General features: G+C 45.8%; 1 protein-coding gene across 2 annotated transcripts in view; it reads left to right on the top strand.

Moving 5' to 3' along the window:
* ASAP1 (ArfGAP with SH3 domain, ankyrin repeat and PH domain 1) overlaps positions 1 to 27,132 on the top strand; it is a 327,644-nt gene that overhangs the window by 215,733 nt on the left and 84,779 nt on the right. For both annotated transcript variants that reach the window (XM_043483127.1, XM_043483126.1), the window contains exon 5: positions 3,683 to 3,828. In XM_043483127.1, the coding sequence (XP_043339062.1) occupies positions 3,683 to 3,828 (146 nt within the window). The remainder of the gene's footprint in view (positions 1 to 3,682; positions 3,829 to 27,132) is intronic.

Genomic DNA, 27,132 nt, shown 5'->3' with positions numbered 1-27,132 from the left:
GAGTTGGTATTTCCTCCTCCAGGGGATCTTCCCGACCCAGGGATCAAACCCTCCTTTCCTGTGTCTCCTGCATTGGCAGGCAGGTTCTTTACCTGACTAAGTGTTGAAATCCTGACTAAGTGGCCCTTTCTGGTTCAGTTGTTAAAGGTACATTATTTTGTTCTTTCATCAGAACTGAAAGAAGTAACATAGCACTTGCTGTCTTATATTCTGCAACTATACCCTGAATGGCAGAAATCTCCTATAAATACTAGAAAAACATGGGTCTCCATAAGAGATGGATCAGATTTCTCTCTAACCTTATTTTTTTTTTTTCTTTCCTTTTATTCCATCTCTGTCTTTACCTGTTTCTCCCAGCCTCTACTTTTAATATTTATTTGTTTGACTGGGCCGGGTCTTAGTTGTGGCATGTGGGATCTAGTTCCCCGACTAGGGATTGAACCTGGGTCCCATGCATCAGGAACTCAGGAGTCTTAGCCACTGGACCACCAGGGAAGTTCCAACCCCAACCCCTACTTTACCAACTTCCAAAAGTCATCTGGCACTTGAGTAAAGTTCTTAAAACAGGCCGTCCTACTCTCTGAGATATCCTGTACCAATTCTCTGCATCCCGAGTCCCACCCATGCCTACACGGTGCTCCCCTAGCCCAAGGCCTTCATTTCCCTCTTCTTCCCTAAACCCCTGAGTTTACATTCCTTTCAAATTGCTTACTGTACTCTGTAATCTGTCCCTCCCCTCTGCCTCCACCAGGATCCTGCCTCCTTGCCCTCTGTGCCTGTTGAAAGCCTGCTTGGTAAACCCTTAATTTTGTACAAAGGGATGTGTGTGGTTATATAATCTTTCGGGTGAATTGTCGCTGTTGGCTTTATAATGCAGTATATTTAAAAAATACTTGAAACATGGGAGACATACATTCCTATGTTATTTGATATGAAACACATCTCGATACTGTAATTGATCATGGGTCTAGAGGTAGTAATGGCTGATAATTTAGGGGCATGTGCCAGCTTGCCAGGCACTGTTCTAAGCACCTTATATTTAACTCCCATCACTGAAACCCTCAGTAGAATTAGTAGTAGTATTCTAAGATTTAGCTCACTAAATTAGCTGTTCTATTTTCAGATGTGTAAAGTTTCATATACATGTGTATAGATTATAAATGTGGGACTTCCCAGGTGGCACTAGTGGTAAAGAACCTGCCTGCCAATGCAGAAGACGTAAGACAGGTTCGATCCCTGGGTTGGGAAGAACCCCTGGAGGCGGGTAGGCAACCTATTCCAGTATTCTTGCCTGGAGAATCCCATGGACAGGGGAGCCTGGCGGGCTATAGTCCATAGAGTCACAAAGAGTTGGACACTGAAGCAACTTAGCATTCATTTGTGGCCTCACTGACTCAATGGACATGAGTTTGAGCAAGCTCCGGGAGTTGGTAATGGACAGGGAAGCCTGGCATGCTGCAGTCCATGGGATCACAAAAAGTCATACACGACTAAAGTGATTCATTTGTGGGCTAAACATACAGGACCCATGATCTTGCCTAAACTTATCCAGTCTTACCTTCTGCCTCTCTCATCACGTTTTTATTTCACCTACCTGATAAGCGTAATTCTTCCCAGAGTTCTGGTGTGGGTTAAATACAATATTGTGAAAAGCATTTGGGTCAGAAAAGGTTCTCAGCCAGCTTCCTGTGACCTCGCTCTCTGCCTTGTCCAAGTCCATGTTATTTTTTGGTGACTCTGTCATCCCTCATAAACTGAGAGCTTCTCATAAAACTTCCTAACCCCTCCATGAAGTCCAGATTCAGGATAATGGCTGTGGCGAGGAAGGGGAGGAAGAGGTTGGAACTGGGTAGTGTGTGGGGGAGAGAAGAAGCATGCTGAAATAGTTTGTCTTAACTGGCTGGTGGTACCTGGGTATCCTATAATCTAAAGATGTCAGTGCATCCTTTGAAACATGTTATAATTTCGAGCAGACACAAAGCCTGCCACTTAAAGCTTGCCCCTTAGGTTTTACTTCTGAGACCCTTCCTGTGAAAGCATTTGAACAGGTATCTGAACCCCTTTTTTGCTGACCTCCAGAGCAGGAGAGGATGTCAGGCAGAGTGGGCTTCTCAAGGGCGTGGTGAGGCCCTTGGCCTCAGACAAACGGTACTGGGGTGGCTCCAGCTTACGAAGGAGGCCAGGCGTGTGCCTCCTGTCTGCAGCTGATGTAGCCTTTCTTTTGTGTCTCTCAGAGCAGCTTTGCGGGCAGTAACTAGAGCTGCATTTTATCTTTTTTAATATCTCAACCCGAAATGCTGACATCCACCCTAGGCATCATGCATTTCTAATGTGACAATTCGAAGCTGCTTGGGCCTCGTTTCATTTCACTGGATGCTGTGATGCTCGTTCCCTTCGTCGTAGTTTGACTTCTTTCTGGGGCATCCACCAGTCCAGGCTTACACTGTTGCTCCCAGGCAGTTATTGAGGGTGTGTTTGAGAGTGAAATATTTTTAAATTATTTAGTGTTCAATTAGTGAACAACCCAGGAGACTTAAGGAGTGAATGCTTCTTAAATTCCTGAAAGGGTAATCGACAAATCCAAGTCAACACCTCTTTACTGAGCCCTAGCTTCGTAAGCTGAGCTCCCTGACACGTGAGCGGTGTGTGTTGGGTGCGAATGCAGAGGTGAGCCACCGGGAAGCCCTGCCTCTCGTGGTCGGGGGGGCAGGGAAAGAGCAGTACTTAGGCGAATATGATGTGATGTGGTGGAAAATACTGCAGTAGGCAGAGCATTATGGGCAAGGAAAAATCATTGCCAAGTAAGGGGAGGCTTTAAAGAGAAAGAGCTGTCGTTTGAATTAAGCCTTTAAAGGTATGGTTTTGATAGACAGTTTTGTGTTCATTTATTCTTTTTATAATTACCATTGTATCTGCTGTGGACCTCCATATAAGCTCATGCTTCCCTGTACTCCAGCACCGGGAAAGAGGCGTGCAGAGCTGAGCCCAGGGAACTGAAATGGTACCTCCTGTGCTCACATGTCCTTGGTCGGTGCCGGGTTACTTCAGGGTGTGGGGATGTGCAGTACCCCTTTCCGTAAGCCTGCAAGGACTCGGAACATGGGGAGGGACAGTGTCTGTCACGAGACTCACGGGTCAGACACACAACTCCCCAGGATCACACTGGGTGCCATGCTGGGAACAGACCAGAGGCGGTAACAAGGAGCTTTTGCAGGAAGGGTTGTAGTGATGGAGGCAAGAAATGATGGATGGTGTTGGATAAAGTTGGTAGTCATGGGAGTGGTGAGACGTTGTCAGATTTTTGTTGTATTTTTAAAGGTAGAGGCCAGGGGACTGCATCTGGGGTATGAGAAAGAAACATGAGGTCTGACTTGTTTCCTGATGATCATATTTTCTTAATTGCTTGAAAATGGGATGGTAATTTAACCCTTCAACCTATGGTGCATCTGTGGATTAATTGGGGTATAAGTAAACTCAATGCTCTGATAGCAAAGAGAGGAAACTGCCTTTGACAGAATGGGACACTTAGCATGCTGCCAACCACCTTCTAGATATGTTCAGGAAAGAATGGATCCAGTTTCTTTGCTTTCTTTTTGAGACTGTCTGGTGATCAGTCAGTGTTCAGAGGAACTTGTCATTGTGGCACATAACAGCTCAGACTCCTCTTTCTTCTTCTTTTCAGAACATGTCCAAAATGAAGAAAACTATGCACAAGTTCTTGATAAATTTGGGAGTAATTTTTTAAGTCGAGACAACCCAGATCTTGGCACCGCTTTTGTCAAGTTTTCTACACTCACAAAGGAACTGTCCACACTGCTGAAAAATCTGGTAAGCCATTTCACAAGTAACTTTTAAAAATTGCAGCCCTATCAAAGTAAGTAAGATCATAAATTAAACAAAGTAATAATCCTCTCCCCAACCCTTGATCCTGGGGTCAAAAAAATAAAAATAAAAAGCTTTTTTAGTCCTTGATATGGAGTCACATTTAAGGAATTTGTACCACTGGTCCCACTTATTATAGCAGGGTAGAGAAACTGGTTAACCTGAACTCTCTTCCACATTCCCCCATTGTTTGCTTTTGTGTTTGTTTAGACAAGCATTAGTGACTTTGGCTTTTTAATTTGTTGAAAGAATGGTGATTATTTCTGTGTCAAACATACATGTCACGGTTTACTTGTGTGAAGACCATCATGCATTTCAGCCCCTGATTTTCAAATAATTAACTTCTCCCAACTCCCCATATCCTTTTAACACCCTCCCAAGAAAAAAGATTTTAAGGTTTGGGGAATCTGTGCTTTCAGAAGTAGATGATGACAAGAAGAATTCCTAAAAATCTAAGACACTGGAGCTGACCTAGGAGCAGACATGAGTATGAGATTTGTTGTTTAGACATCAAGTCATGTCCAGCTCTTTGCAACCCCGTGGACTATAGCCGGCCAGGCTCCTCTGTCCATGGGGTTTCCCAGGCAAGAACACTGGAGTGGGTTGCCATTTCTTTCTCCATTGGATCGTCTGTTCCCCAGGTATTGAACCTGTGCCTCCTGTGTTCCAGGCAGATTCTTTACCCCTGAGCCATCAGGGAAGCCCAGAGCGTGTGGGTGGGAGACCCACCTGCCAGGCAGTGTTGTCTGGCTGTCCCCACGTTGTGCACACCACCCTCCCTCACCCTCACACTGCATTCTGTCTAGCACAACCACCACAGCTGTGTATGAATTAATTTCATCAGGCCTCTATTCCTAAGTCCCAAGAGGTGGGGCAGTGGGAGGTTGAAAGATGCCAAAGGAAAACTATATCATAATTTTGTTGGCTCCTTTTTGAAACAGAGGAGCTGTTTCCTCCTCTTCATCTCCCCAGTCTCTCAGCATTGTATCTTTGCCTCCTTTCAAGACCCAGAACTCAAGCTTAAAATGCCTTGATCCTGAGTTATTCACTCATATCAAACAGACCTCTGTGGTCTTACGTGAGACTCTTGTCGCAAATCTACTTGGTACAAATGGCTACCTTACAGATGATTATACTCTATTGTAAAATAAAGACAACCTTTCTATAGTAAATTAACTGGATAATTTGACCAATCAAATTCTTCTTTTTCCTGTCCCACTAGATGAATATATGTATGTGTCTGTCATCCTGACAACTTAATTTTAATTGGTAGTTTCATGCCACTGAATTATTCTTATACAGTGACAACTAATCATAAAATAAAGGTTGAAAATAGAAATACTGGAAATAGAAATACTTCAGAAACTGGAAAAAGGATAATTTTGATTATAGGGCCTTTGTGTTCCCACACTTTGGAGTTTATTTGACAAACCCATGATATTTCGTAATTCTGAGATCATTTAAATCTCTCCTATTCAGATAGGGCCTCCCATTTCTTCTTCCTCGGGGCATTGCCTGCCTTTTTGCAGGTGTCATTGCCCAAAGGTGCTGTGATGGGAAGAAAGGAAGTGAAACAAGACTCTGACATTTCCCTTTGGTCATAACTGGTAAAAGGCTCCAGCCTCGGGAGGAAGTTCTGTTTTCCCCGAGATGGGTGTTTTCACAGGAATATCTTGCTAACCTTTAGTTTCCAGGAGACAAAATATGTTTGGTTTAAGTCAGTAGCCATCACGTCCACATTTCCTGGGCCAGTTCATCTCCATACTTCCCTGTCCTGTAGGTGCCTTCAGCGAAGAGATTCCTGTGTGGATTCAATGCCATCAGTTGCCATTCAGTCATCATCTTTGTTTGCTTACCTTTGTGCAGAAACAACTGATATATATGTGTGTGTGTGTGTGTGTGTGTGCGCGTGTGTGTATATATACATATATACATATTTATTTTCTTTTTTAAGATCTGTGCATTTTCTGTGTTGGCTGCACTAGGTCTTCATTGCTGCGTATGGACTTCAGTAATTGCGACTTGCTGGCTCAGTAGTTTTGGCACACAGGCTTCGCTGCCCTGCAGCGAGTGGGATCTTCCCAAACCAGGGATCAAACCCCTGGCCCCTGCATTGGCAGGCGGTTCTGAACCACTGCAGCACCGGGGAATCCCACCACTGACACGTTGTGGGCACTCTGAGGAGCCCAGCAGTGGGCTTCCTGTGGATTTCTCAGTGAACGACACAGTGGTGGTGATTATGCCTTGTGTCCAGGTGAGGAACCGGAGGCGCGTCATGCCAGCGCCTTGTCCAGGCGTGCTGTCAGTAAGCAGACGTGAACCCCGCGTGCCGGCTCTGCATCCATGGTCCTTCCCAGCCTTTCCACACCACCTGCTCTGGGCGTCTTCTTTCCCTAAACGTACCCCAAGCTGCAGGCCTCCTCCTTCCTAAGTCTAAGAAACAAATCAAAAGAAATTGCTGGAAGGTTTCATTCGGTTAATTTGAAATGAAACAAAGTCATTTTCCCAAACAAGAAGGTGGTGGCAGGGAGCTCCTTGGTAGCTTGAAAGAAAAGTAAAAGTCGTTCAGTCGTGTCTGACTCTTTGCGACCCCGTGGACTATATAGTCCATGGAATTCTCCAGGCCATAATACTGGAGTGGGTAGCCTTTCCCTTCTCCAGGGGATCTTTCCAACCCTGGGATTAGAACCCAGGTCTCTCGCGTTGCAGGCGGATTCTTACCAGCTGAGCCACAAAAGAAGCCCCCCTGGTAGCTTGGTGATTAGGATTCTGGGCTTTCAGTGCCGTGGCCTGGTCTCAGTCTCTGGTTGGGGAACTGAGATCCTTCACGCCTTGCCATGCTGCCAAATAAAAAACAGATGGAGAAGGTGGTGGCATTTCCACTGAGGGAGCAGATAGAAGGATCAGTGTGTGCCATAGCCAGTTACTAGGGGAACACTATTCTGATTGAATAAAGTCAGTATTCAAAAACCGGGAGTTTGTACAGCCTGACAGGAGCCAGCAGCTTCTGCTTCCCTTTTTCTGTCTTAGAGGAAAGGGAAGAGGGAACCCGGAGGATGGACGGGGCCTCGCCCCAGAGCAGGGGAAGCAGGGGAAGCCTAGCCTCTCGGGGAGGGAGGGGTTGGTTGCAGCACCTTCAGTCCCATCATGAGTTTGGAGGGAGCACCCCGGGAACCTGTTTTTCTCAGGAGATTGCTGGAAATCTTACTCACTTAGGCTAGTTATGAAAGCGGGAAAACTTAAGCAATAATGGATCATGTAGAAAGTAAGATGAAAGATCTGTTGGCATTTTTTAGACTTCTAAATTGTATCCTTAGTTCAACCAGCAAATACCCAAATGTCTTTTGCGCTGGGGTCTATGGTCAACCCTGGAAAATGTTATTTTCTAATTAGGAGATTGCTTTTAATGGGTATTTCCATAATTTATATTTAAACAGTTGTTTTTATGGGGGGAAAGGGTAGATTTTAGGGTCAGGGCTAGCATTCTGCTTTTAACAAACTGAATCTAGATATGACTTTAAGCAGTCTGTATGACAAGCGTATCGTGTTTGGGAGTTTCTGTAGGGTTGGTTCTGAAAAACAGCAGCTCACTAAGGGCTGGTGACTGTCTGAGTCACCGTTTAAATTTTTGTTTCTCCATACTTGCGGTGATTGTGGAAGGTAGAATGATCAAGTGAGATGTTATGTGAAAATCACAGATGTTGGTGTCAGCGTCACATGGGCTGAGGCTGGCTTTTATTAGCCAGCTTCTCCCTTTGAGCTAACAGAAGTCTGAGGACTGCAGAGTAGATGGCAATTGCAGCTGATGGTCCTGTGACCTTGTACCGATCACGCCCCAAGCCAGGTTTGAGTAGCTTCGTCTTGCCCCCCACACCCCCCACGTAGGAGCTTGTTCTGTTTGTTTGTTTGTGTTTCACTGTGCCTCATGGCTTTCAGGATCTCAGCTCGCCAACCAGAGATCAAGCAGCAGTGATCAAGCAAGCGCCAAGTCCCAACCCCTGGACCGCCGAGGAATTCTTGAAAAGGGTTTTTATAAAAAGGTCTCTTACCTCTTAATACAGGATGGGAGAGGCTGTGCCGTGTTAAGCAATGGGAAGAACATAGGTTTTGGTCACAATCTGACCTGGAGTCCCAGAACCCAGCTTTCTAGCCTAAGGCAGGTTACTTAACTTTTTGCTAATGCTAGTTTCCTTATCTGTAAAAAGAAATGATGGTATCTAAATTGTGTCTTGATAGTAATGAGACTCCATTGAGATTCTGGAGGCAAATCACCAAGCCTGATACCTGACAGATGGAATTCACTGAACGCTTACGTGCTTTTATTACTATTGTTTGTTACTATTGTTTATATCGTCTCTCTTGAGTTTCCCTTGTAGCTCAGTTGGTGAAGAATCTGCCTGCAATGCACGAGACCAGGGTTCAATCCCTGGGTTGGGAAGATCCTCTGGAGAAGGAAATGGCAACCCACTCCAATATTCTTGCCTGGAGAACCCCCTGGACAGAGGAGCCTGGCGGGCTGCAGTCCATGGGGTCACAAGAGTCGGACCTGACTGACTACACCACCACTTGATCTTCATGGCAGCTCCCTGTGTAATGGCAAGAGTGGTGGTCATATCCCGCTTTACAGATAAGTGCATCAAGTCTTCAGAAAATAACATGCCGGGAAAGTAGTGGAATTAGGATTTAAGCTTAAATTCCCTAAGGATCCCACACATGGATTCAACAGTGCTGCCTCCGTGAATTATCAAAGTGGTAACACTGCCTCTGTAGACTGTGGGCCTGGAGGAGGAAACGGCAGTATTCTTGTCTGGAGAACCCCACGGACAGAGGAGCCTGGCGGGCTATAGTCCGTGGGGTTGCGAAGAATAGGACGCGACTGACTGCGCGTGAGCGCAATAGACTGTGGGCGCTAACGGCCCATCTGACGCCATGACGGGAACCTGCACCAGCTGCCACCCAACTCCTTTCTCTTCAGCTTGCAGAGTATCGACACTCTCTCTACTTCTCCCTCTGGTGTCCCTCATTGTGCTTCTGCTTAGCCGCTCAGTCGTGGCCGACTCTTTGCGACCCCATGGACAGTAGCCCGCCAGGCTGCTCTGTCCATGGGATTTTCCAGGCAGAAATACTGGAGTGGGTTGCCATGCCCTCCTCTGGGGGATCTTCCCAACCCAGGGATCAAACCCAGGTCTCCCGCACTGCAGGTGATTCTTTATCATCTGAGCCACCAGGGAAGGCCTTCCCTCATTAGTGAATTATATATATATTATACTGGAAGAGTCTTAGCTAGCAGTTCTAAAACTTTTGGGTGTTAGGATCCTAATGTTAAAAATGATTGAGGCCACCCAAGAGTTTGTGTTTATGTGGAATATTCCTATCCCTGTTTACTATCTTAGAATTTAAAACTGAGGCATTTTTTTAATTATTAATTCCTTTGCTGTGATATGTTTTTTAGTTGAAGAAGACAAAAAAATTACAAAGAAAAGTACTTTAAGACCCTTTGCAGGTAATTATCAGTATTTTTCTTTGATACTATATCAAAACAAGCTTATGATTCCTTAAAAAAGTTAGAAGCAATATGAATTGGACACCATATAACTTTCAGGATCTAGAAAGTGTCAAGTCCATGGTGGCAGAGTCTTTCAAAAATTTTAGCTTTTCTCTGCAAGTTTTATCATTAGCAACAAATGCTGCCACTTGTTTACCTTGTAGTGATGAGTAATTGATTATAAAAAATGTTTGCCAAATACCCAGGTTTCAATACCACAGTTCATCAGTCACTCTTTTATGGGAAAAAAGTGGTATTCCACTAGAAAACTGACAAAACCAGCTAGTTCAACTAGCAACTTGAGAAACTGCATTTCTCAAGATGGCCATCATATTTTGGTGCACCTTGGGAGTTCTTTACATCCTATGCATCCTGTTTCATCAAACAATATTAAAAAGATATACTCAAGGGTTGGTGTGTAGTAAAAATCAAGCATTTCTACTGTTTCATCGTGGACTTTCTTAAAGGAAAATGGCCTTTTTGCAACTTTTTGTGAGCCTATAATTTTTCTTCAATTTAATAAGGTTAATAAAAATGTAAATGAACAGATGTTAGGGAGAGAAAGTTGGGGAAAGTCTTTAATAATACAGCTACTCTTGGAGAAAATCTTCAATAATATAGCTCTCATTGTATAACATTAATTTCAGAATAAAACAAATGCCCAGACCAGAAACCAAATTCTAACCTCTCTGCTGTTCCTATAGACCACTTCCTACTTGCTTTTGATTCTTATAAATCGTCTAAACCAGATTGTGTCGTTCGAGTTTTTCCTCTAGTTAAAGACCTCTATGTGGTCACTGTTCTCACAAGGTGAAGTGATTGGCTATGTCCTCCCAGAAGTGAATCCCTTCATCATGTTTGACTGTGTCTCGGGAGTGCTGCCCCCTAGTGATGAGAGGCCAGAGAACCGAGGTTATAATCTGTTTTGCTGACGTTTTTAATACCTTTGTGGTGAGGTTTTAAGTGCATGAGCTTTTCTGCGAAGTATCTTTTGTAGGTTTGGTTCATAGCCTGCTTTGTAGATAGTAGCAGTTTTTTAAAATTATTAGAAATATTCAAAGACTTCAGTCTCTCTGAACTCATCCTTCCGATGCCTTCCAAAAGGGACACACACAACTTGATTCATGTTGATGTATGGCAGAAGCCAAAACAACATAGGAAAGCAAGCATCCTCCAATTAAAAATAAATAGCTTTTTAAAAAGAATAAAATGAAGAGGAAGTAACAGAAAAAGAAAAAAAACAAAACTTTCCTAATCTAAGTCAGCTCCGGACACAGCAAATTATTTTGTTGTTACTGGAACTTTGGCTGTTCCTTGCTTCCGTGTCTTTACACATTCGATTCCTTTCTACTTCAAATGCCCTTCAGCTAATGTATTAATAACTAACGCTTCCTTGTAAGGAAAAAAAGAAGAAAAACTGGGTGCTCTTGAGTTTTTAGCTGTTCCTAGATTTTTTTTACTTTTCATTTGATTGAGTATACAGTACCAGAATTAGGTTCAGTCTTTTTGTGTGCCTTTTTCTTTTTTTCTGTAACGTCATCACATGCTAAACCACACTGGGTGTGCTTATACCCAGCGTCAGGCCATCATCCTCTGATCCTGACAAAGAAGCGAAGGAGTCAGCAGAGCCCTGCATCCATTTAATTACAAAACCACAAAAATGGGACAGGAAAGGAGTAATTGGTGGATTGAAATAGATTCTCAGTGGGCAGAGGCAAACCATTTAAACCGTATCCCAAGAGCCCCGATGCAGCAGCAGTTATAGAAATAAATGGAGAAGCTCTTTTGAAATTGTCGGAGGTGCCCAGGAGGATTCCAGTCCAGCCAGGACTGTCTGTGCCTCTGGACGGTTCTGGAGCTTGCATAAGAGCCCAAGCCTCTTTTATCAGTTAGAGGGCAGTTATTGCTTCAGAGCTACTGAAGCAAGCAGAGGTTTCTCCAGCTGCGTAGCATTTCCTGTTTGCAATCTCTGACTGCAGGGCATTATGGTTTGGATTAAGGATTTTTTTAATTTTTAATTTTCCTTCTTTTCTTCCCCTTCAAATGAGAATAGTTGGAAATGTGCAGATTGCATCTAGACTCGCAGCAAATGGATTATTTCTCAAGTTTTTTAAAATGTGGAAAAGCACTGAAAGCCTGGGTATCCTCAATGTAATTGGTAGCCCCTGGGTGCTCTGAATTATATGTTTTTAAATTTTTATTTTATTTTGTTTTCGGCCATGCCACACAGCGTACAGAATCTTAGTTCCCAACCAGGGATCCAACCCATGCCCCCTGTGTTGGAAGCACAGAGTCTTAACCACTGGACTGCCAGGGAAGTCCCAGGATAATACATTTTTGAAACCTCATCATTTGGGGAATTGCCTTGCGGTTCAGTGGTTTGAACTCCACCCTTTCACTGCAAGTGCCACAGGTTTGATCCCTGGTTGGGGAACTAACATCCCACATGCTATGTGGCATGACCAAAAAAAAAAAAAAAAAAATCATTTGCAAAAATCATTTTGCAAAATAGTAATCCATAATTGGAAGATTTAAGCTTTTGATCTGCCAGACTTCCCCTCACGTCCTGACATGCCTCACCACTGACTAGTATTGTGGGACATTTCATGACATGAGAGCTGTCCGTATGGGGGAGGGTGGGTGAAAGGGGGGAGGTTTTCTTTTTGCTTTCTATTAAAAAGTTATGTGTGTTTACTATAAAAATGAGGGAAATATGGGAGATTCTAAATAAGAAGATAAAGATCATTACATAATTCTAACTTCTGGGAATAGTAATATAGTCTGTCCTTTGAAAGTGTTTCACAGATTTATACACAGAGATACTGATAATTTATACACACATTTGTGTGTGTGTGTGTGAGAGAGAGAGAGAGCTCCACGGGCTCTTACCCGGAACTCTTGGGGCTGGATGTTTTCCCAGATGCAGACTTTTTGCAGATTCCAGAAGAGCCGGCAGGGTGCCTCTGCTATATGCAGTGTTGTGTAATGCCCCCTGGTGGCTCCTCGGGTGAACAGTTACATGAAGTAGGATAAATGAGGAGTCCCGCCTCAGTTCAACTCCAACCTAACCACCAAGTGCATTCAGGTCAGGTCAGGTTTTGATGCCAGATATTGGGTTGGCCAGAAAGTTTGTTCGGATAAGGTGTTAGAGAAAACCTCAAACGAACTTTCTGGCCAACCGAGTAAGTTTTGGTTTTTTTAAACATTGTGCTACTCATACATTTTGCACACTTTCTTGTAAAGCTTGTTAGCTCTCCATGATCAGACAAATAAAACTGCAGAATCCACTTCCACAGGCTCCCCAGTACTTCACTGTATAACTAAATTCTCTGCGTAGGATTTGAATTATACACTCAGTACAGGCGTACCGTGTCTTAAATATATCCAGTGTATAGAGATCCTGATGGCCTCTGGCCCAATTTAACGTGCTTTTCTTTTTTTTTACCCAAGATTTACATTAAAAGTGTTTTAGATAAGAATTTCAAAGAATGCATTTGAAACAGTATTGGTTTCCTTCTTGTGAATGCTACGTGCAGTGAATAACACTTTTAATTTGAATGTGTGTGTTTGTGGTTATGTGGCTGTCAAGTGTTAACTTGAAAGAGATTCACAGAACAGCATTTTGATGCTGAAAACGACAGGTTTTTAGAGCTGTGGGTCTACAAGAGAAGGAAGGAAAAGGAGGAAAAGAAGAAGGAGGATGGCTGCTGCTGCTAAGTCACTTCAGTTGTGGCCGAGTCTGTGCGACCCCATAGACGGCAGCCCACCAGGCTCCCCAGTCCCTGGGATTCTCCAGGCAAGAACACTGGAGTAGGTTGCCATTTCCTTCTCCAGTGCATGAAAGTGAAAAGGGAAAGGGAAGTCACTCAGTCGTGTCCGACTCTTAGTGACCCCATGTGGGTGGAATTGGCATTTGTTGAGAGGGGGTTCATTTGCCAGAGCAGAGGGCTGAGCATGGAGCAGGGGAGTCTCTGCTCATGCCCCATGCTTTAGGATGTCCCTAACATTTTGCTTCTGAGCATCTCTTTTAAATCAAGATAGATCTGGTCTTATCCTCCAAGCTTTCAGGCAGGCAAAGTTTTCATTATTTTTGTGGTTAATTTTTTGTCTACAAATAGTGGTGACAACCAGTGTTGTATAGTGTGGGCACTAAACGCCAGGCCCTGATCCTTAGTCACTTTGCGTGGTGTGTCAGCTAGGACAGGCAAGGATGTGCTGCAGTAATAAACTTAGCTCCCACGTGTCCGCCGCTGAACACAGCAGAGCTCTACTTCCCCCTCCCGTCCCATGTCTGCTGAGGGCTCAGCTCCGCAGTGACAGCGGTGCAGAGGCCAGGGCAGAGAGAGGCTGCTCTGCCCCCTGTGCCGAGGAGGAGGGAAACCAGAGACTCACATGGAGCCTTGTCTCAGCTTTCCCCGATGGATTAGTCCTGCCGTTTAAACTGTGCTCCTGGCCCCATTTACAGGGGACCAGGGAGCGGAACGAGCAGACGGAGGATGTGGTGAGCAGTACTCTTCAGATGTGGTGAGAGTGTTGTGCCCCATCTAGATAGAGCCCACTTTGCTCCTCACATGGGCCCCACCAGGTAGCAGCCAGGATCATCCTTGCTGAACTCAGAGTGAGAAAATCGAGGCCCAGAGCGCCAAGTGGATGGTGGAGCCAGCATGCAAACCCAGGCAGTCTGCTCCCTACTCTGTGCTTTTAAGCAGTTCCCGGGACTGCCTGCCTCTCAGAGGATACGGACATAACTTAAAGTTTACTTTTAACTTACTTAAGTAAAGGCTTCCCTGGTGGCTCAGTGAAAGAATCTGCCTGCAATGCTGGAGATCCCAGGTTTGATCCCTGGGTCAGGAAAGATCCCCTGGAAAAGGGAATGGCAACCCACTCCAGTATTCTTGCGTGGAGAATCCCATAGACAGAGGAGCCTGGCCTCCATGGGGTCGCAGAGGGTCAGACACAACTGAGTGACTAACATTTGCACTTCTATTTAAGTAAAAAGTATAGACTTAAAGAATAGCAAGTGAAATAGTGGCACGGATGTTGGAAGAGTAAGGCATACACTGTTTTTGAGATAATCAGCAGCCTTCTGGCTGCATGATTTTAGTCCCAGAAGCCTCCAGACTACCTTCTCCAGCCCGAATCTGGAGCTGCTTGGTGAAAAGCAAATGCAGATAACTCTCCTTGGCTCAGAAAATTCTGCCAGTCTCGGCCTTGCACCCGCTTCTTTGCCTCTTTCCCCTCTCCCTAGATTCCCATTGCCATCCCAGGCACGGCCTCCTATCTGCATTCTGCATTCTTCTTGCTTCACATTAAATGTTCTGTCTTGAACTGGTTTGGACTCCTCTGCTGAATGGTGCCTGCATTTGCCCCTCACCTCCACGTTCTGTGGCCCTCGGCTGAATCCACCCCGTCCAGCCCAGACCGGGGGGCAGAGGTGCTGCGCAGCACTGCCAGTCTTCTCCCGGATGGACAGGTGCGGGGGGCAGGCTGGGATGTGGGCTCCCTGGTTCCTGAGGTGTGTACACCCCGTAAGCCCTTGTGCTCGGTGGCCAGGCTGGGCCCAGTGCGTCTGCCTTCCGTCTTGCCTGGAAGCAGGCATATCAGAATGTGAAACACCTTTCCCTAAGTTTTCCTTGAAACACAAATCCCAGGCCTTGAGTTCTGGATTGACAAGCGCCACATAATTAATACCCTTGCAGATTTACTGCGCACATGTATATTTCAAAGGCTAGAGACGTCGTGCAGTGAGAGAGACCGGTCCAGTGCTTTCCTAACTTACTTGACCACCAACTTTCTTGTCCTGTCAGAAGCATTAGCTTCTCCCCATGGACCTGCCCTGAGAAATGCTGCCTGAGATGTGTTGCTGGATCGGGTCCATTTCATCTGTCCTGTTTATTTGTTTTCATTTTCTTCTCCATTTCACGTATACTCTTCTAGAATTTCTTTCTTACTTGCATTTCAGTGAATGGTTTTCGAGTATTTTAAGTCTCTTTCCTTATGCATTGTCTCTTTATCTTAGAGGATTCCCCTGCCTGCGGTACCTTGAGGTTTAAACCAGAAGAAACAGCCTCCTGATTTCGTCTGGAACCAGTAGCTGACTCTGTCTTCCACTCAGAGTGAATGGCCCTTTTATTGGGCCGGGTTGAGAAATTGGAAGTTCAGAGAGCTGGCAGGCATAGCACAACTTTGAAGTCAGTTACAACTGAGTTCAGATCTCTGCTCTGCTGTTTCCCAAGCTAGGTCACCAGAGACAGATTCCTTTATTCACTCACTCACTCCCTCACCCATTCATCCAGCAAGCAAGGAGACCTAGAAAGGCTTCCCAGAAGAGAGACCCTTGACCTGAGCCACAAATAATTAATAAATGTTTTGTGAAACTAGTCTCAGGCTTGCAGAGGCTCTTTTCTTTAAATAGAAACATTACACAACAGTAAGCATCGGTTGATACACCTGATACTTAGATTTAGAAAATACCAATACTTCAGTATTTTTAAAAAGAAAGAAAATAAAAGACTTTCTAAAAACGTGGCCTCAACTCAGCCAGCATTTACTAAGTGTCTGCTCTGTTCTGGCCTCTGTGCTAAGCTTGACTGTCACCTTCTGTTTAAGAGATTGCTTATACAGGATCTTTTAGTAGTTTAAACTGAAGCGCTACTTCATTCTCTAGGGAAAGGTGGATATGGGTTTAGGACCAGATTTTTTAAAACTTCCTGTCTTTTGTTTCCTACAAGTAGAGAAAACTTTTATTTGGTTTCTTAGCAGCGCTTAACAGCACAGGCATGTGTAGGAAGGTTCTTTTTCTTCAGGGGTGGCCTTGAAATATGTCAGCTGGGCTGGCCTGAGAGAAAGCGGAGCTCAGGTGGTATTAGTGAGCAGTGGGGAGTGGCTGTAAGTACAGATGAAGCTTCACCCACTAGCCTGTGGCTCACCTCTTGCGGTGTGGCCTGGTGCCAGTCCATGACCCAGGGTTTGGGGGACCCCTGTGTTAGAGAAATTCTTTGAATTCTGAAATACTCAATGAGGATCAAGTGGAATGAGTCCTGAAACATGTAAGATGTGGACCAAGCCTCGAGAGCAGGGCAGTCCAGGCAGAGCGTGCAGCAGATGCCTGTTTTCTGCCCAGTGAAATGAAGACAGAACCTGTCTGCTAAGGGGCATTGCCGTGTCCTCCCGGTATGTGGTGAGCCCTGTGTGCTGGGACATGTTTATCAGTTTCTTAAATTGCCTTGACAAGGTTCTTCCTAAATAAAAGTTTGTTGTAAAGCATGTCCCCTGATGTATGATAAAGATGTTCAAGGAAGGCAAGGAAAATGCGATTTAATGTCAGTTTCATTATGGTTTTGTTCTTGTTTAAACATAGCAGATTATAGATGGCATGCATGGAAATGAAATTAAAGGTCTGAAGGTTGACCACGAACTAACTGATTAATCATCTCAAGCACAGTAAAGAAGCCCTTAGGGTCGGCCTGACTCTCTAAACCAAAACCTATACAGGCTTTTTCTTTTGCTTCCTCATTTATCTCGATCTTGTAAATCTTAGCTGCCCTCCCCTCCCTTTTCTCACTATTTGTCCTCAGATGAAATCACATAATGCAAAGGAAAATCGTGCTTTTAGTTTCACTCTTGATGTAGGAAATGATGTTAAATCAAACCCGTCATTTACTTAAATTGAATTAGACAAAATATAATTGCATTATTTTACATTAAGGTATTCTCTTATTCCCTGACACTCCTACACATACCCAGTTTTCTCTGCAAAAATTTCAGTAAAACTGTACTTTTTGCTTAAATTCAGACTTGCTCGTTCCCAGTCCCTTTAGCTTAAAGTGGGAGTTTGGTCCTCCTCACATCTCACTCACCTCTGTTCTTCATAGGAGTTACGCCTCAGGCCTTAGGCGAGTGGCCTTAGCCCTCTCTGGCTGTAGGGCTTTCTTCTCTAACAGAACTTTGGTTTTTCTTCTACTTTGAACAGCTAAGGCCACAGGGCCCACACTTGCCCTTGCATTGATCTTCCCAAGAAAGCTTGTTTAAAAGAGGGTTGTTGGTCCCCTCTTGCCCCGCAGAGTCTGATTAATAAGATTGGAGATTTTGTTTCTGACGAGTTCCCAGCGGGTCAGACGCTGTTGGTCCGGGGACTGCTCTGAGAACTGCTAGTGAGCGTTGCTGTCCCGAGCAGGGAGCCTGAGCTCCCTGGTGTTCTGTGGTTGCCGTCGGTTAGTCGCTCTTTGTGACCCCATGGACTCTAGCCTGCTGGGCTCCTCTGTCCATGGAATTTCCCAGGCAAGAGGACTGGAGTGGGTTGCCATTTCCTTCTCCAGGGGATCTTTGCGACCCATTGCAAGCAGATTCTTTACCACTGACCCATCAGGGAAGCCCTCCCTAGCGTTAAAGAGAAGATACAGCATTTTTCATCCAGTTCCACGGCCTTATTAATTATTTTTACTTTTTTTTTTCCCCCTTTTTTTTTTAATTTTTTTTTTATTTTTACTTTTATACACACCACCTGCTTTGTATCTTATAATAATAAGTAAGTTAAATGAGAAATAAGTTGCTTATAAGTTAATTATATCGCCCTCTTGTGTTTCCGTGTCAAATTTCTTCTTAATAACAGCCTATGTAAAAGTAATAGCTCAGTCGGTAAAGAATCTGCCTGCAGTGCAGGAGACCCGGGTTTGATCCCTGGGTTGGGAAGATCCCTTGGAGAAGCAAATGGCGACCCACTCCAGTATCCTTGCCTGGAAAATCTCATGGAGAGAGGAGCCTGGTGGGCTGTAGTCCATGGGGTCACAAAGAGTCGGGCACGACTGAGTGACTAACACACACACATGTAAAAGTAATAACCAGTTCATTGTTGACAACCTGAAAAATGCAGGGGGAAAAAGAGTAAAATAAAAATCACCAATCACTTTACAGTCTACTGTTCAGGGGTTGGGAACTAGCCAGCTAGCTAGCTTCTGACGTTTTTTCTGTCTGTACATACGTCTTGTTTCCCTGTGACTAGTCCTTATCATACAGTTGTTGTTCATTCACTAGAGCCGTGTCCGCCTCTTTGCAACCTGATGAATTGCAGCACTCCAGGCAACCCTGTCCTTCGCTACTGGAATTTGCTCAGATTCATGTCCATTGAGTCAGCGATGCTATCTAATCATCTCATCCTCTGCCGTCCCCTTCTCCTTTTGCCTTTCAAGTATCATACGATACTTAAGCAATACTGGGCTCATACTGTAGTGCTGTTTTGTAATTCCAGTCTTCATTTATTTATACACTTGGAAAATGCTTTCCCGTTTTGTACAGTACGGTGGCCTAAGAAGCTTCGTTTCATAAGAAGCCTACAACTCCCTAAAGCAGAGCCGCCCAGGGACTGCCCTGGTGGCCCAGTGGCTAAGACTCCATGCTCCCAATGCAGGGAGTCTGGGTTCAGACTCATTGCTTCACCCATTCACTCAGTCAACAAGCATTTTACTGTGTCTATGCTGAGGACTTGATGTGACACAGTGGTGGACAAAACAGTCAGAGCCCCCTGTCCTCGAGAAGCTTTGCTGCAGAAAGTGAAAAAACACACAGCTGACTCTAAAATGCAGACTCTCCTGAAGAGGACCTGTTCTGCCTGGTTGAGAGTAATGGGAGGTTAGGGAGAAGCAGTTAGTCCAGAGCTAGACTGGTCAGGACCTCACTGAGGAGGTGGCCTGGAGACTGGAAGCCCGCTTTGCCAGCAGCCAGAGGAAGAGTGGTCCCGACAGAAGGCCCAGCAGGTGCCCAGAGGAGAGAACGTGATGGGTCAAGAAACGGAGGAGGCCTGGAGTGCTCGAAGGCCAGTGGGAACTGGTGGGGAAACCTAGGACATGTTGTGCTGTGGGGGCCAGATCTACACTGGGAGGGGGCACTTGAAGCCAGTTCACTGTTAAACTGGTTCACCAGTTCAGTGGTTGATGTGATCTGATAATCACCTTAAAATCTCAATCTAACAGCATGGCAGAGCACAAGAGAATGGCCTTTGGAGTCAGTGAAAACCTTCATTAATACGCTGACCAACTCCTTTACTTACTGTTTGACCTTGGGCAGGTGGCTTAACCTCTCTCAGCCTGTTTCCTCATTAATTGGGTGAGACCAAGACTCATCTGAAGAGAGTTGTTTCAAGCAATAATTTTAGACTGTAGTTGACCAGGCTCCTCTGTCCATGGAATTCTCCAGGCAAGAATACTGGAGTGGGTTGCCATTTCCTCCTCCAGGGGACCTTCCCGACCCAGGGACCGAACCTGGGTCTCTTGTGTCTCCTGCATTGGCAGGCAGAGTCTTTACCACGGCACCACCTGGGCAAGCCCCAGTGATTTTAGATAACATCTGTTAAACACAATGCCATCTGTCATTTTAATAACTGTTTCAGGCTGCTTAGCTTAGAGCAGGGTGTAACGGGGTATATTATCATGCAGTTTATAGGAGGATGAGGCAGGGAAACCACCCTGAAACTTACCAGAAGAGAGAGTGGTGTCATCCGAAGGATACTTAGGAGTCTCCCCCTCCACTCTTCCAGCCTCAGAAGACCTATTTCAGGATCTGAAATGTTATCATTAGGTTTTTTTTTCCCACCACTACTGCTGAACTTTTCATGTGTAAAGGATTCTAAGAAAATAAACGGGGTTACATTTTATTATTAAGAGTCTGTGTTGCGCCAGGCATTTTGCATGCATTGCAGGCAGTGTCTCGGCCCCTTGGCAGCGTGTGGAGTGGCCTTGAATGCCTTGCCCAAGCACAGCCTGGCCAAGTGCACGTCCCCCGGTTGACCGTGTGAGCACAGGGCACTCTGGTGGCTGTGAGGGTTGCACTTACAAAGCCCTGAGCAGCGGATGAGGGAGCATCATTACCTCTCACCCCTCCACCTCTGAGCAGAATCTGTTTCCCCTTAATGCATATGCAACCAAATAAAGTTAAAGTTTAGCTTTTGTTGTTCAGTTGCCAAGTTGTGTCTGACTCTTTCCCACCCCGAGGGCTTGCAGCGCACCATCTTCCCTGTCCCTCCCAGAGTTTGCCCAAGTTCGTGTCCATGGAATCAGTGATGCCATCCAGCCCTCTCCTCTTCTTTCGCCCTCCTCTCCTTCTGCCCTCAATCTTTCTCTTAGCTTAATGGGTTAGTAATAGCTGATAATGATTGTTCATTCACGTATATAGTATATCGTAGTTGTCAAAGCATTCTGATACCTCTAAGAAGACAGTGAGGTAAGCAGTTCATTGCCTTTAGTGCCAGGCCTGGTTTGTGGTTTGATGCCTCCACTTAATAGAGTGTTTGAACACACCTTGCACAGTTCTCAGGAGCCGCCAGTGAAGCAGGCCACCCTGTGTGTCTGCAGTGAAGCAAGAATTTCGTTGGCGTCAGGCCCTGGTCCCCTCGCACTGGCTCGGGCTCGTGGAGGAAGGCGCCAGGACACCCATTTTCAAATCAGGGAGCCAAGTCAGCAAGTCAGGCGGTTCTCCCAAAGCCACAGGCCAGAAGTGATGCATGGCCTCATGCCTCGCGGCTCCTGCCAAGAACTCTTTCCTCCGGATCTTAAATGCCCTGGAAGACGGCCTGATGCCCGGGCACCAGGGTAAAACAGCTTCACGGTGGTGAGTCACTCTGCAGGGCAGGAAGGAGTTAACACACGAGCCGGAAGACCTAATTTATACCAGGGAACCTCGGCAGAACGGCTGGGAGCTGGCTCATTACTTTAATTGGATTTTCCAATGTGCTGAGCAAGTCAGCAGATTCGCATTAGCCTTACTTTCAGAGGAACTGTTTCTGTCTGCAGAGGGGAAGGAGAGAAAGAGAAGGCAGTGGGCAGTGAAGAGGGGTTGTCAGAAGTAATGCAGGATGACAGAGCAAGCCGATTACGTGCTCAGTTGGTAGAGTCGCACGTGCAGGTCGGTGTTGTAGGTGTCCTGGGGGTACCATCTGCAGAGCCGCGCTGCTGAGTCACTGCCCCGCCCCATCGCCAGGCCCACACCTGCCGGCCAGCAACTGCCCTGGAGCCTGAAGACCTACAACTGCTGCTTGGCTCCTGTCTTGGGATCTGATGGGTTAGTGAACGCCTCCCCTTAGAAAGTATACCTTCTAGAAAAGATAGGCTATAATCCGCAAACAGATAACAAGATCATTTCATTTCGTAGCAAAGCTCTACAGGGGTAAAGAAAAATAAGGGCATGGAGGTGTGTATGTTTGTATACCCAGAGGAAAACCGTTCATGAAGCCTCTTCCAGTGGCTGGAATTGCAAGGGCAGTTTGTATAATGGCTGGTAGCATTTAAGCAGTTGTAGGCAAAATGATTGTTTTTCTCAAAGCCAATATTAATCATAGTTTATGTGCTTAAACAAATTACTTTTGCATCATTGTGCAGAATGGTAGCCCTCAGCCACCCCCTGTCTGATTTACCCCAGATTCCTTGGTGGGCTTGATATACGTGCTCACAGGGGAAGTTGCCCTTTTGTAAGGAAGGAAGCAAACAGCAGTTTGTTTGCAAAGCACATGTATTTACCACAACCAAACATCACTCCTGAAAGGGGTTTTAGTGTGTTATATGCTTAATAAAATGGAAAAGATGTACTTTTTAAAACATGCCCTTCCACCTCGTGTTATCTTGAATCACATAAAGAGCTGATGTTAGTTCAACTTTATTGATAAAGGAAATGGGTTGGGAGTAAATGGGAATGGAGGAATCAATAGGACCTCAGTAAAATAAATAGGAAATGATTATATAACGGATTTGAAAGGCTTCTTTTAAAAACCTGAGGCTTGTGAAGGTGATACCAGAAGTCTCTCCACCCATATTATTATTGTGTCATGCTGACCGCATTGCCCATGGGGTGTTTTTGTTATATATCTGTTTGCAATGAAAAGTTTGCCAAAGCCATGAAAAGGATTCCTGAAAGAGCTGGGAAATTAGCAAAGAAAAGGAAAATGACTGAATCCTACAACTGTGAAGCGATCTGATCCATCTCCGTCACAGAAGCAGCACCTTAAAATACCTGAGAGTAGGTGTTCTTGGTTGAGATGGCCAAGAAGGAAATTTTTCTTCTTAAATTTCTGTCATGAGCATATTTTATTTATTTATTAAAAAAAATTTTTTTGGCTGCAGCATGTGGCAGGCGGGATCTTAGTTTCCCTGCCAGGGGTTGAACCCACGCCCACTTGCAGTGGAAATGCGGAGTCTTAACTATTGGCCCACCAGGGAAATCCCAGGAAGGAAGTTTAGTTTTGCCCAAATATGTCCTAAAAGTTTCCTTCTCTTAAGGTTACTCTGCTCTCTCTCTGACTTCGCTCCCTATCTTTATAAAAATAGACAGTTACTATTCACACAATCTCCTTTGCCAGTTTTTGTAAATGAACCAACTTTTTCCCAGGAAATAAAAGGTTGTGTAAGTTTAATTTTTTTTTTTTTCCTATGGCCTTTTCATAGGCTTATCACTGGGAAGATTCTGAATTCACAATATGTGGTATTTTTGCCTTCTTGGTTTCTTATCAGCCCCCAAGAATATGTGTGCGGATAACCACAAAGAAATTCATAAGTCTTGGGGTTTTCCATCACTGCAAACTACAGTCCTCCACCCTTACCCTGTGCCTCACCACGATGACGGGGCCGAAATGTGATGCTGTGTGTTTGTTGTGGTCAGTACCTGGCTTTTAAGGGACTTTTCCTCCCAAACAACCCTCAAATTCAGTACAGACCACGGAGTTTCATGACTCTTACTGGGACTCTTACTGGTATTTTGTAACACAGCCTTTAGGCCAAAGTGGCAAGGACATTTATGTATTTTTTGTTTTTTCCTGCTTTTATTTCCCGAAGGATAAGAGGCCTTGGTGAAAGCCTTGATGTGGGACTCATGGTTTAAAATGGTTTATAATCACTGTCTCTTCATGTTTCTGTTTTAGAATTTTCACCTTTTTTGAATCAATAGCACAGTCCAGGTTATCGCTCCCCCAACCTCCCCCTAGATGCAGAAGGTGCACAATAAAGGCTTCTCTTCCAACCAGTGTCCGTCCCTGGAAGGGACCGTCAGCGGTGTAGTCTGTATCCTCTCTGAAATAATTTGAGCGTAGACATATTTCTTCCCTCTTTTCGTGTAAATCCTTGTACACCATGAATACTGTTTTTCACTTTGCTTTTATCACAAAACAGTTTATCTTGGAGGTATTTCCAAAGTCAGACGTAAAAAACTTGCCTGTCTTTATGGCTGTGGGTAGAACTTCCCATCATTTATTAATTGGTCCTCTGCTGATAAATACTAAGTGAACTGAGTGAAGCTGCTCAGTCGTGTCCAACTCTTTACAACCCCCTGGACTGTAGCCCACCAGGCTTCTCCATCCATGGGATTTTCCAGGCAAGAATGCTGGAGGGGGTTGCCATTTCCTTCTCCAGGAGATCTTCCCAACCCAGGGATTGAACCCGGGTCTCCCGCATTGTAGGCAGACGCTTTACCGTTTGAGCCACCAGGGAAGTCCGATAAATACTAAACTTGCCTTCAGTCTGAACATTCCTGTAGAGAAGAACCTTGTACACACGTGACTTTGTGTTTCCTTTATTCTGAAAATATTTAGTGAGTACCTGCTCTGTGCCAGGCAGTGTTCTAAATTCTGGAAACATAGCAGTGAAGACGCAGACTGCACTCTCAAAGAGCTTGCATTCAAATTGTGCTTAACCAGTCAATCATGTCTGACTCTTTGTGACCCCCATGGACTATACCCCACCAGGCTCCTCTGTTCATGGGGGTTCTCCAGGCAAGAATACTGGAGCGGGTTGCCCTGCCTTCCTCCAGGGGAGCTTCCCAATCCAGGGATCAAACCCAGCTCTCCCGCATTGCAGGCGGATTCTTTACTGTCTGAGTAACCAGAGAAGCCTGCATTCAAATTGGGAACACAACAAAACACATAAGGAAACAAATACACTTATAAATGGCTAGAGTGGTAAAGGTTGAGAAGAAAGTGATGCAAGGATCTTCACAAACATAGGTAGGTTCTGCCTTGATTAATGGAGGTCCCTACCTCACTTACCACCATCCACACAAGGTGGACGTGACCCCAAGTCCCAAGACCACAGGGTAGTGGGAGGCAGGGGGCTTGTGGCCCAGGAATGAGATTGTTGAGGACTCAGAACAAAATATTATTCTAGCTCTCTGTCTAGGACAGAGAGTGAATCCTCTTAATCTTGATTTTTCCCCATCTCAGATCCAAGGCCAGTGTTTTTCACCCTTTCTTTTTTTTCCTCATTATTACCTGCAAGCCTCCACCCCAGGGAGCGTTTTTATTATTTTTTTTAAATAACTGTACTTATTTTTGGCTGAGCTGGGTCTCCGTGGCTGTGTGGGCTTTTCTCGAGTTGTGAAGAGTGCCCGGGGCGGGCTCCTCTCTGGTTGTGGCGTACCAGCTTCTCACTGCTGTGGCTTCTCTCACGGAGCCCAGGCTCCAGGGCTTGTGGGCTTCAGTAGTTGCAGCGCGTTGGGCTCAGTGGTTAATAGCACGTGGGGTTAGTTCTCTGCAGCATGTGGAATCCTCCCGGACCAGGGATCAAACCCGTGTACCCTGCACTGACAGGCAGATTCTTACAGACTGTGCCACCAGGAGAGCCCAGAGCTTTTCTTAAGACTTCTTTCCTAATCACTTCCCCTGTGAAATTCGAATACTGCGGTGTTCTCTGTTTCAGTTTACATACTGTGACCCATTGGAAAGCCACAAACCGTTACAATATCTGAGGTCGTTTTCACCCCACGCGCTGAGTACCGGCACCCCAGACCCCCCGGAACGAGGGCTGTGCATCTGGCCTGCCAGGCCAGCTGTTCCTCTGCTTGGGTGATGGTGAGATGGCAAAGATGAGGTGGTCTTGGTAGGAATCTCTTTGTCTTTGAAATAAAAAAGAGAGTTGGTTGGTTCTGGTCCAAGCCCTCTAGTGGTAGGAAACTGTCCCCGTGTGTCGCACTGGTGGTCAGGGAGGGCAGGACATGGAGTGACTTAGAGCTGCAGGAAACCTCGGATGAGAACCTCGGGCCAGGGCTAGGGAGGTGTTCCGGGCAGGAGAGAGGATCTCCCCACCCCACCTCTCCATGTCTGCTCCCACATTGTCTTCAGTTTGTTCATTCACTCAGTTGTGTCCAACTCTGCGACCGCGTGGACTGCAGCACGCCAGGCCTCCCTGTCCATCACCAACGCCCAGAGCTTGTTCAGATTCATGTCGATTGAGTCGGTGATGCCATCCAACCATCTCATCCTCTGTCGTCCCCTTCTCCTCCTGCCTTCAGTCTTTCCCAGCATCAGGGTCTTTTCCAACACGTCAGTTCTTCGCACAGGTGGCCAAAGTTTTGGAGTTTCAGCTTTAGCACCACGTTGCCTTCATTTGTATTTAACATCCCATAGGATTTTCAAAGTAAACACATCTTCAGCTTTTCCCAACTATCAGGGAACACACTAGCACTTTACCTGTTCATGAACTCACTGCATCTTCACAGCAGCCACCCACAACAGGTTATAACATCCTTGCTTTAAAGATGTGGTTAAGAGGGTCCCATGCAGAGCCTGTACGCGTCAGCCTTGCTCCTTCACATACCGCTTTCTCCCTCTGTCGCTGATAAACATGTGGCATCATCCTGCGGTAGAGTTGGCTGCATGCTGACTGCATCTGCCCCCAGGGTGCCAGCTCTCCGGAGGCAGGCGGTGTTTTAGACATCACGACACCCCTATCTCAGCCCCAGCATCGCAGGTGTCATGGAGTAGGTACTTGGTCAATGATTGATGAGAGGGTGGGGGGGTGACCTGACAAGTGAATACACTTAACACGTGAACAAAATGACCTCTCGAATGAGGGAACCCAGAGCCTCTGCATCCATAACCAGTGCTATGGGTCCCTGGCATCTTGGTTCCACACTGCTGAAACTGACTTCCCCGAGATGCCTAGGTCTCCTTGAGGACAGACTGTATCGTAAAGTCTCCCTAGTCCTGGCTCTCCTGACTGTGTGCCGACTAGACCGTCCTCCCCTTGGTTTCCCACCCCGTCCCCCTGCTCCCCAGCTTTTTACAGTCCTCCCCCTCTCTCCTCTGTGGACTTCTCTCTGCTCCATCCTGAAATCAGGGAGACCCAGGCCACTGCCTTGGAACAGTGGGGGGAAAAAAAGCCCTCCAGCTGTAGGTTGCACTTGCTAAGTAGCTTTCTTTTTTTTTTTTAAATTTTGGTTGTGCTGGGTCTTCATTGCAGCACGCAGGCTTTCTCTAGTTACGGCGAGGAGGGGCTACTCTCCAGTTGAGGGGTGCGGGCTTATTGCGGTGCCTGCTCTAGTTCTGGAGCCCAGGGCTCCAAGTGCAGGGGTTTAATTAAGTCACTGCAGCCGTGGGCTCAGCAGTGGTGGCTGGCGGGCTCTCGAGCACAGGCTCGGTAGCTGTGGTGTGTGGGCTTAGTCTCTCTGTGGCATATGTGGGAATCTTTCAGGGCCAAGGATCCAACCTGTGTCCCCTGCATCAGCAGGTGGATTATTAAAAAGTGGAAAAATTAGGGCTTCCCTTGTGGCTCAGCTGGTAAAGAATCCGCCTGCAATGCGGGAGACCTGTGTTCAATCCCTGGCTCGGGAAGATCCCCTGGAGAAGGGAAAGGCTCCCCACTCCAGTATTCTGGCCTGGAAAATCCCACGAACTGTATAGTCCATGGGGTCGCAAAGAGCTGGACACGACTGAGTGACTTTCGCTTCACTTCAGT

Source organism: Cervus canadensis, chromosome 12, assembly GCF_019320065.1.
Source record: "Cervus canadensis isolate Bull #8, Minnesota chromosome 12, ASM1932006v1, whole genome shotgun sequence".
NCBI classification, from domain to species: Eukaryota; Metazoa; Chordata; class Mammalia; order Artiodactyla; family Cervidae; genus Cervus; species Cervus canadensis.
This window is presented reverse-complemented; position numbering and strand designations above follow the sequence as displayed.